General features: G+C 37.8%; 1 protein-coding gene across 1 annotated transcript; it reads right to left on the bottom strand.

The window, feature by feature from the left end:
* Nucleotides 1-3,262: 3,262 nt before the first annotated feature.
* On the bottom strand, nucleotides 3,263-8,779 carry zc3h15 (zinc finger CCCH-type containing 15). Its single transcript, XM_026272035.1, has 10 exons — nucleotides 8,580-8,779; nucleotides 7,945-8,046; nucleotides 7,726-7,837; nucleotides 6,859-7,011; nucleotides 6,556-6,647; nucleotides 6,259-6,444; nucleotides 6,004-6,150; nucleotides 5,728-5,844; nucleotides 4,681-4,813; nucleotides 3,263-4,247 (listed from the first exon to the last, which is right to left on the bottom strand). Exons 1-10 carry the CDS (start codon nucleotides 8,652-8,654, stop codon nucleotides 4,060-4,062), a joined length of 1,305 nt encoding a protein of 434 aa, XP_026127820.1. The 5' UTR covers nucleotides 8,655-8,779; the 3' UTR covers nucleotides 3,263-4,059.
* Nucleotides 8,780-8,987: the final 208 nt, after the last annotated feature.

Below are 8,987 nucleotides of genomic sequence, written 5' to 3'. Positions count from 1 at the left end.
AAGTATTCTATTATATATATATATGTTATGACCAACCTTGACTATGATATCAATTCAGTTTGAGACACTCACTGTTGTTGACAGGAAGTTCAGATTCAGCTTACCCATATTGTTTTAGATGAAGATGTCTTACTATGGAAAGTGGTCCAGAGTTGTGATTGAGAAAAATCTCTCTGCGATATTTTATTTAGATTCAGTGACAGAGAGAAGTTAGACCTCATCAATACCTCTGTGTATTAAAAACAGTTTCAGTCCAGCTGCTGGAGCAATGTGTCAGAAAAACAATCTACCAAAGAAGTGAAAAGCCTTTATTTTTTGACTGCCATTAAAACTAACTTCCTGTATCCCCAGGACCACAAAGCCCTAGGTGATGAGAAAGCTAGACCATCAGCTTTATGGGTAGAGCAGTGGTAATAAACATCTCCACATCTCCACGTTTCATCACCCTCCTGATTGTCATCTTTAAAGGGGGGGTGAAATGCTATTTCATGCATACTGAGTTTTTTACACTGTTAAAGAGTTGGATTCCCATGCTAAACATGGACAAAGTTTCAAAAATTAAGTTGTACATTTGAAGGAGTATTTTTGTTCCCAAAATACTCCTTCCGGTTTGTCACAAGTTTCGGAAAGTTTTTTTCGAGGATGGCTTTGTGTGACGTTAGATGGAGCGGAATTTCCTTATATGGGTCCTGAGGGAACTTCTGCCGGAAGAGCGCGCACTCCCGTATAGCGAGGCTGAGCAGAGCACAGACATTTCACTGATCAGAGCGAGAGCGTCACGAAAAGTCACAAAAGAAATGTGTTTTTGGTTGACAGGGCAAGACAACCCTGCACAGATTACCAAAAAAAACAGCATTAAGGGACCAGTGGATGGAGTTTATTTTTACAGAGCATCAAATGAGTTGTGCAAGTGTTTTTGTTTGTTCCCTGCATTTCGAAGATGCTTGTTTTACAAACAAGGCCCAGTTTGATGACGGATTTGCGTATCGTTTATTTCTTAAGGATGATGATTTCCCAACGAAAAAGGGTCACGATCGTGTGTTGGAACCGCAGGCGGTGAGTAAAACTGCTTCAAATATCTCTGCCTCCTTGTTAGTGCGTCCCCTCCCATGCTGGAGACCCGGGTTCGAGCCCCGCTCGGAGCGAGTCGTTGCTGCTGCTGCTCTCGTTCAGTTTCAGCCTCGGGATCTGATTCTGGATCATAAATAAACGGCTGAATCTGACTGTGAGCCATGGTTTGTTTCGGATGATAGTTTTTCCCTCACGGTAATGTCACAGCTTCCACACACTCTCAACGCAAAAGCCTACTGGCGCTCGTGATTCTTTAGCTCCGCCCACACGTCGCGCCTCCAGCCGCTCGTGTTTTTCCGGGAAAAATCGGTACAGACTATCTTTCTCTTATGAATATAATAAAAGTAAAGACTTTTTGGAGTTATGAAGGATGCAGTACTACTCTATAGGTACTCAAGATTAACAGGATATTGAGTGAAAACGAGCATTTCACCCCCCCTTTAACAAGCTCAGGTCTGAACTCAAACCCTTCCTTCCACTGACCTGCAGAAAATGAAAGCAAGATTGAAGTGTCATTTAACACAAAAGACAACAACATGAAAGAGTCTTGAAGAACCTGGGGATTATTTCATAAAACAAGTTTACCAGATAAGCCAGGTTTATTTTGGTAAGTCTGACTCATTGTCAGCTGATTTTGTACAAAGTAAATCAGACTAAGTGAAATAAACCTGGATTATTTGGTAAACTTGTTTTATGAAATAATCCCCAGGACACAGTAAATCAGCAGGACCACAGGATCTGAGAGCATAAGCTTTACTGTCACCTCCTGGTCAAACCACAGCATCACCGCCAAAATATCCAATTCATTGAGTCACTCATTTTTTCAATCAAGCAAACAGAGGATGAACATCACTCACCCCAAGTGCTCTGCCAGCTTTCTTTCTCTCCATGGCCTGCTCTGCTTTAGTCAGTTTCTCCTGCCTTTTCCTTTTCTTCCAGGCCAAGAATGTTTCCAGAGTAACTAGAGTAATTCTCTACCAAATCCTCCAGTGAGATCTTTTCATTCTTTTTCCTTCTTCAGAACAAAGCCCACAGAAACAAAAGTACATCAGTATTTGCGGAATTCATCAAAGAAATACATATTTGCTGATTTCATTTAAAAGAAAATAAAAAATATCCAAATGGCACTACTGATGAAGATCAATATACACTGCCATTCAAATGTTTGGGATCAGTAAGATTTATTTTTTCATCAAGGCTGCATTCGTTTAAAAATGCTGAAACAAATACAGTGATGAAATATTACTATTTAAATGTTTTAATAAACTTTTAAATAATTTCTGTGATGCAAAGCGGCATTTCCATCAGCTGCTACTTCAGGCTTGAGTGCCACATGATCAGTCATTAATATAATATTCTGATGTATTAGTGTGGAAAACCGTTGTGCTGCTCCATATTTTGTTGGCAACTGATACTTTTTTTCAGAATTCTTTGATGAATAAAAAGTTATAAAAACAGCATTTACTTATATTTAAATACAGAAACCTTTCCCAACAAGTCTTTACTTACTTAGTTACTTTGATCATGTTTTATCAGTTTAACATCCTTGCTGAGTGTTCATTTTTTTAAAGAAAACAAAATTTTGTGATCCCAAAGTTTTGAACATAGTAGTGTATATTGTCATAAGACTTGTATTTTAAATAAATGTTCTTTTTGAATTTTTATTAATAAAACCAACTGTAGTTTTGCTCTTCCTCTAAAAACATGGCCAGTAAATGCATTTTTTTTTTTTTGCAGAATTATTTTTTTCCGCATGTATTTGCAATTTTTAAATTAAAAAGGTTTAAAACAGTTGTGATTCCCGTTTTGATTAATCATTTTCGTTGACAAAAAGTCTTTCACCAGCATGACTTGGGCAGGAGTGAACTGGTAAACTTTTTTAAGATATCATAAAACCATTGTGTTTCCAGGCAAATGTAATTATTGAAATCTTAAGCTTTATATGGAACTAGTGATACAGTGCCACCATGTGTTAAGAACAGCACAACTGCATAATACATTTATTCAGGTAATAATTCATGGATTTGGGCTTGTTGCAGACCCATATTTCACAATGTAATAAATCTTTTGATATAGGATAAGCAGTCCATATCTAGACCAGACTGTGTGTTTAAGTTTTTCTGAACAAACTTCAGATGTTTAAGCTTAAATAAACCTACACTCAATCAAAAGTTACAATTAGACATTTCAATTCAAAGCCAGTATCTGATATCCTTTTATTTACAATTTCTTGTGTTGGTGGGAGGGCAATTTAAAACAATTGAATACAAAAGGACAGAGATGTTACTAGTTCACAATCTCACCTCTTTTGCTGATATTTCTTGAAACCACTTCAAAAATCAAATCTGACTAGTAATGATGTCGACATCCACATCTCCTTCTGTAAGGCCAGATGCCACATCTGCTTCCGAGAGACTTCACATTCAACACCTCAATCTGATCAACTGATTATGGAACACTTGAAAGTCAGCATCACACTTATTCACCTTTACATTCTGATCCTGATACAGGCATGCAGTTGGTTACAAGTTAAAAACTGAAATGAGACCGATCGACTGAACCTTTGTTTTCATTATAGCAACATTTCAACAGCAGAGGAAGAGGAAAACAGATTCCAAAAGAGGATTTATGCTGGATCATTTCAAAGACTGGATTTAATCAAACGCAGAAATATCAAATAATCAACAGCCTCATAAATATTTGGAGTATGTTCCTGCTGAAGAACCAAACCCTCACCTGACTGTGCTTTTGGGGTAGACTGCAATTAAAAAAAAAAAAAAAAAAAAAAAAAAAGTTAAATCAGAGAGAGAACAAGAGCCACATCCACTCCAGTCTCTCCTGTAGCGTCCTGGGACATCGAGTGATGAGGGTGCATATCGCAGGCAGATCGGCTTCTGACATGGCAATTCAGGTGGTAGTTATTTGTGAAAATATCGTCATTCACATCAAGCCATGTGTAGTTTATGAATGATGCACCAGTCCCAGTCTTCACTCGTCCAGGTCCAGTGTGTTGAGCTCCTCCTCAAGTTCGTCTAGATCCTCCCCGGTGAATAGGTTCTCGTCTACAGGCACTGCCTCTGACTCGTCATCATTGGTTTCTCCGTCCTCCAGCGTCTCATCCTCGCAGTGTTCCCCATTCTCCACAGATCCGCCTGATGCCTCGCTCAATTTATTGTCTGTGGAGACAAAACAGAGTTCAGTGACGTTTGAAAGACATTTATAGATAGCTGTGACCTGATTGAGTTATTACACTCATTCAAAAAAGATAAAAAGATTGACTATTTTAAGGTAGTGAAGATTAAAAACAACCATTAAATATAGATCACTGTAAAGCACGGTTTCTGAAATTGCGGTAGGCAAGTTAATTGGGTAATAAAAAAAAAATATATATAGCTGAAAAGTAAACAGTAATGTTTTATTTTTTATGTGATTCACTAACCTGAAAACAGCTGGGTAGAAAATTGTGAAATATTTAATATATATGCCATTTCTTTCTTTTTCTTATATTGTCATTCTACCCTTCTCTGCCTGACTATTCAAACAAGACTGTACTTACACAAACCTCAAATTAGCATACGAAAAACACAAAGATATTTAGATGCATCTCACCATCTGTGTCATTTGTTGGAGGAGCTTTGGCAGTAAACCGGTCTGCAGATGCCACTGTTATACCTGCATTATCCACCTCTTTAGGGACAAATCTAGCAATGTCAATGTCCTGAACCTCATCTATTTCCTCCACCTGGAGAGACAATCATGTTAACAATGCTTAACGACTTGAGACTTGAAATAAGTGAATCACAATAAAGTATTAGATGCAACAGACACAAAAATTAAACGTAATAGATTTGTCGAATTAATTTTATATACAATGTTTATACACCGCATTCATAATTATTAGACATAAGGATGCATCGATCCGATACTCGGGATCGGTATCGGCTCCAATTTTCTAGTCAAACGAGACCGATCCAAATCCAGTATTGTGCGCATACTATTCTGTGTTATTGTTGAGCTCCACGAAAGGCACAAAAACATTATAATGAAACTAAAATGTTTTCGTGCACATATTTCAACTGTTTTGAAGCGGTTCCATAGTTGTGAGGTCTGTTTTTTTTTTTTTTTTTTCGGAGAACCTGACACCTTGTAATTCTGGAGACTACAGGAAGTTTGCAGTTCTGAAATATGGTGGCGCTGGAGATGAAATGGTTCTTGATGGTTTTGCGTCCAATTCTTCACATTAATTCTTAATACTTTTGCAGTTAACATGTCTTTTTTCTCCACCTGTTTTTTTCAGACCTTTTTGTCCCAGAGAGCATTTTGCTGTCCAATGGTCATGCCTTAACTTTGCAATTTCTGTATTGCATTAGTTCTGAATATTTCTCATGGGGGATAAATCTCATTCTGAATTTAACCTCTGTTTTAAGCTAATTTTATCAGTAAAGGAAAATATGCCTAATCATTCTGCACACCTGAGTAAGGAGTTTTTCACTAAATGCCTTCTTGGACAATAGTAGTTATTAAGATCGATGTGGTTTGGAATTGGTAAAAAAGAATATCAGAATATCAACATGCCTAATAATTGTGTAAACAGTGTATAGCTTATATTAGGTAAAGGTGCATTCTGTTAAATAACATGAAATGTATTTTTCAAACCTCGTTATAACCCTCAGCATCATTGTCATCTTCATCCGAATATTTTGTATCATCGGCCTCTGCATCGTCATCATCAACAAGCTCAGGTCTGAACTCAAACACTTCCCTTCCACTGACCTGCAGGACATGAAAGCAAGAGATGAGGAGAGTCTTGAAGTACCAGGACTTTTAATGCCCAATACTTTTTCAGAGTATTTTTTTCAAGACCTCAACATCTTTATTTTAAGATCAGTATTTTAATCAATCAGGAATATAAGCGTCTTGATTTTCACTCACCCCATATGCTCTGCCAGCTTTGAAGTCTGCTTTCTTTCTCTCCATGTCCTGCTCTGCTTTAGCCAGTTTCTCTTGCCTTTTCCTTTTCTTCCAGGCCAAGAATGTTTCCAGAGTAATTCGGGTGACATTTGCTCCCAAGGAAGCTCGCTACAAAATAAAGTACAGCTGATCATAACAACAATTGTGATTGATAACCATCAGATTCAATGACACTGCTACTTCACAATCACAATCTGAAACGCTCTTCCTTCTCACCTCAGTCTCTATCAAATCCTCCAGCGAGATCTCCTCCACGTTCGTCTCTTCTTTCTTCTTGTCTTTCTTGAGAACAAAGCCCACCGGGAGAGCGTGGCGGTACATACAGTTGTCCCCTCCTCCAGGACAAACCCAAAACCAGCCGTATTTGTTGTTTTCAATAGCATCAAGGAAATACTTGCACACCTTAAAATAAAGATTATTCATTAATTTAGTTGATTCACTGATCAAAACATCAATAATATCTAGATGATTTACGTGCAAAATTGTAAGTGCATACTTCCTGCCAGAACCTACAATTTGGGTCTTTGCTTTCTTCTTTTCAGCCTCTCCATGTTTCTTGTTCACCACTTCCTCAAGTTTCTTTTCATCCCAATTATCCATAGTGTCTGTGATTACAAAAATCAAAACAATTTAGATAACTACATAAAAGCCAGCAAGATTATTTTTATTAATTCTATCAACCAAATCAGAAGCAATAGTTCCACTTATGTCAATTCCAGAAACCTTGTCAGTATGTGATCATTTGTTTTTCAAATGTATTAATGTACATAATACCGTGCTAAAAATATAGCCTCATACAAATACTATTGGACTCGCCTTTCTCCAGCTCATCATCTCTCCCATCCACATACAAGCTTCTTTTCTCACATTTCCTCTCCAAAGTGAGGTCATGAGAGAATTTACACTTATCGCCTTTGGTACACTGGCCTTGCTTAAAGAAAGCACACAACACAGACTTGGGATCTACACCTGAAACGAAAAACCATGAAAGAGATCACACACAACAACAAAACAAAGAACAGAACAGAAGAGCAAAATGAACAGATGGACAGTAATCATTCCAAAGCATGACAATTATATTCATCACAGAACTACACAAAGTAAAGTATACAGATGGCCATAAAATATACAGTTGCACTCATCTCTTAACTAGCAATGGCTAAACAATACAGATCTTAAAGTGATGGGTGTAATAACTTCAGCTAATTAATCGGTTTAGGTTTTAATTATTGTCACATCACTGCTATAAATAAACATTTAAGGACTACCTTGCCATTTTTGTTCTCTGTTGTTTTGCTTTATTTACAGATGCTTGATTTAATCACTGATTCCCTCTTACATCATACTCCAGGGTTCCACTGGGTACTGGATCATATTTGCACACGCACTCTTCAAAAAAACTGTGCTTTTATTTTTATGACAAACTAGAAAAATACAGATTGTACTGGTCTATTTAAGCATGTAACCAGATACTATGCTTCCTACTACAGGTCGAAAGCTGTAACTCATTTGTGAGGCTGTTTGCAAACTTATGAAAAAGATACTGAATCGTTAAACTTTGTTGATTACAACCAGCTGGTTAACAATGTTTTGGGAAATGCACCCCTGATGATTTAAATTATGTGCATGATTCAGAGAACAGTTTCAAATAAAGTTGTGTCTCTTATTCAATGGACCAGTTACCTTTGCTGACTTTCTGAGCTGCCACCACGGGCTTAAAGAGCTCATTCAACTCTGACAACTCCTTCTTCTTGTCATCCTTCTTTTTGTTCTTTTCAGCTTCAGCAGCAGCAGCCTACGGTGGGAGAAAAAAACCTCAACACATTGCAGACCTTTGGGACACTGACTTGGGAATTCAAATTGAAGATAGAAACACTAAAATCAGTGTCAATCAATCATTACCTGTCGTGGATTCTGCTGTCCAAACTTGACCTGCTGAGTCACAGCTTTGATAAACTTCTGTTGTTTAGCTCCCTTTTTGTTTTTCAGTCCAAAGGTTTTATCCTGCCATGAACAATTGAAAGTCACGGTAAAAATGACATCATCTAAACACCAGCCCCATCAAAACAAACAGGTTACATAATCAGACAATTAAACGTAACAGAACAGCGATGTGATGCTTATAAAATAAGACCAAAATTAACAGGCATTTCATTTCAAGCCAATTGTCGACTGTAAGTCATTGTGGCACTTTCAAATGACTCCGATAATGGCTGCAAATACAGTCTACATGGACAGCTCAATGTGTTTTCAGACACAGCCTCAATGTGGCACACTAGCAGTAGACTTTGGCTCAATTCATATCGTCATTTCCTCTTTACTTACCGATACGTTGACAATATCAGACTGACAGTTTAATCTTAATTTGTTTAACCCAATTAAACAAATATATAACTGATTATTCATATAGTTCCATTCATTTTAGGTTTTTAATAGCATTAGAAGGTTCAGAAATGCGCTGGTGGGTGAATCAGAGCACAAGGCCCAGAGTTGAGAATGCTAACGTTACATGAGTGCTAAAACGCCGCAAATCTCACCTCAATGATCTTCTCTTTCTTCTTCTCTTGGGTTTTCTTGTTGCCTGCAGGTTGGGCTGGCTTTTTCGGAGGCATATCGCTTAAGACTACCTATAAAACTGAGGAAACCCTGACGCCGTGTGAATAATGCCGTATGTTCACAGGCAAGCGTAAGCTAACCGCACTAGCAGCCGCGATGCATTCTGGGAAGTCCGGGCGCGCATGATGTGAGCGCACGTGGCACAACAACGCCATCTAGCGCACTGCTGATAAACATGCTGTTCATGTTTTCTGTGATTTGCGGTCCATAGTTTACTTCCAATTACAAAATAAGGCCTTGATCTGCCTTCGAGTAGATTTTTTTATTGTTTTGCATGTGAGGGTAACAATGTTTGAGGGTAATAATATTTCCCATTTATATATTTATTT

Source organism: Carassius auratus, chromosome 9 (genome assembly GCF_003368295.1).
Source record: "Carassius auratus strain Wakin chromosome 9, ASM336829v1, whole genome shotgun sequence".
In the NCBI taxonomy this organism is placed as follows: domain Eukaryota; kingdom Metazoa; phylum Chordata; class Actinopteri; order Cypriniformes; family Cyprinidae; genus Carassius; species Carassius auratus.
This window is presented reverse-complemented; position numbering and strand designations above follow the sequence as displayed.

What these genes read in the sequence shown, in the direction of transcription:
- zc3h15 (XM_026272035.1), bottom strand. Translation starts at nt 8,654, where the DNA reads ATGCCTCCGAAAAAGCCAGCCCAACCTGCAGGCAACAAGAAAACCCAA. An exon ending in AGAAAGAGAAGATCATTGAG is followed by an intron (nt 8,047 to 8,579) that starts GTGAGATTTGCG and finishes TGTTCATGGCAG; the next exon opens with GATAAAACCTTTGGACTGAA. An exon ending in AGAAAGCAAAGACCCAAATT is followed by an intron (nt 6,445 to 6,555) that starts GTAGGTTCTGGC and finishes CTTTATTTTAAG; the next exon opens with GTGTGCAAGTATTTCCTTGA.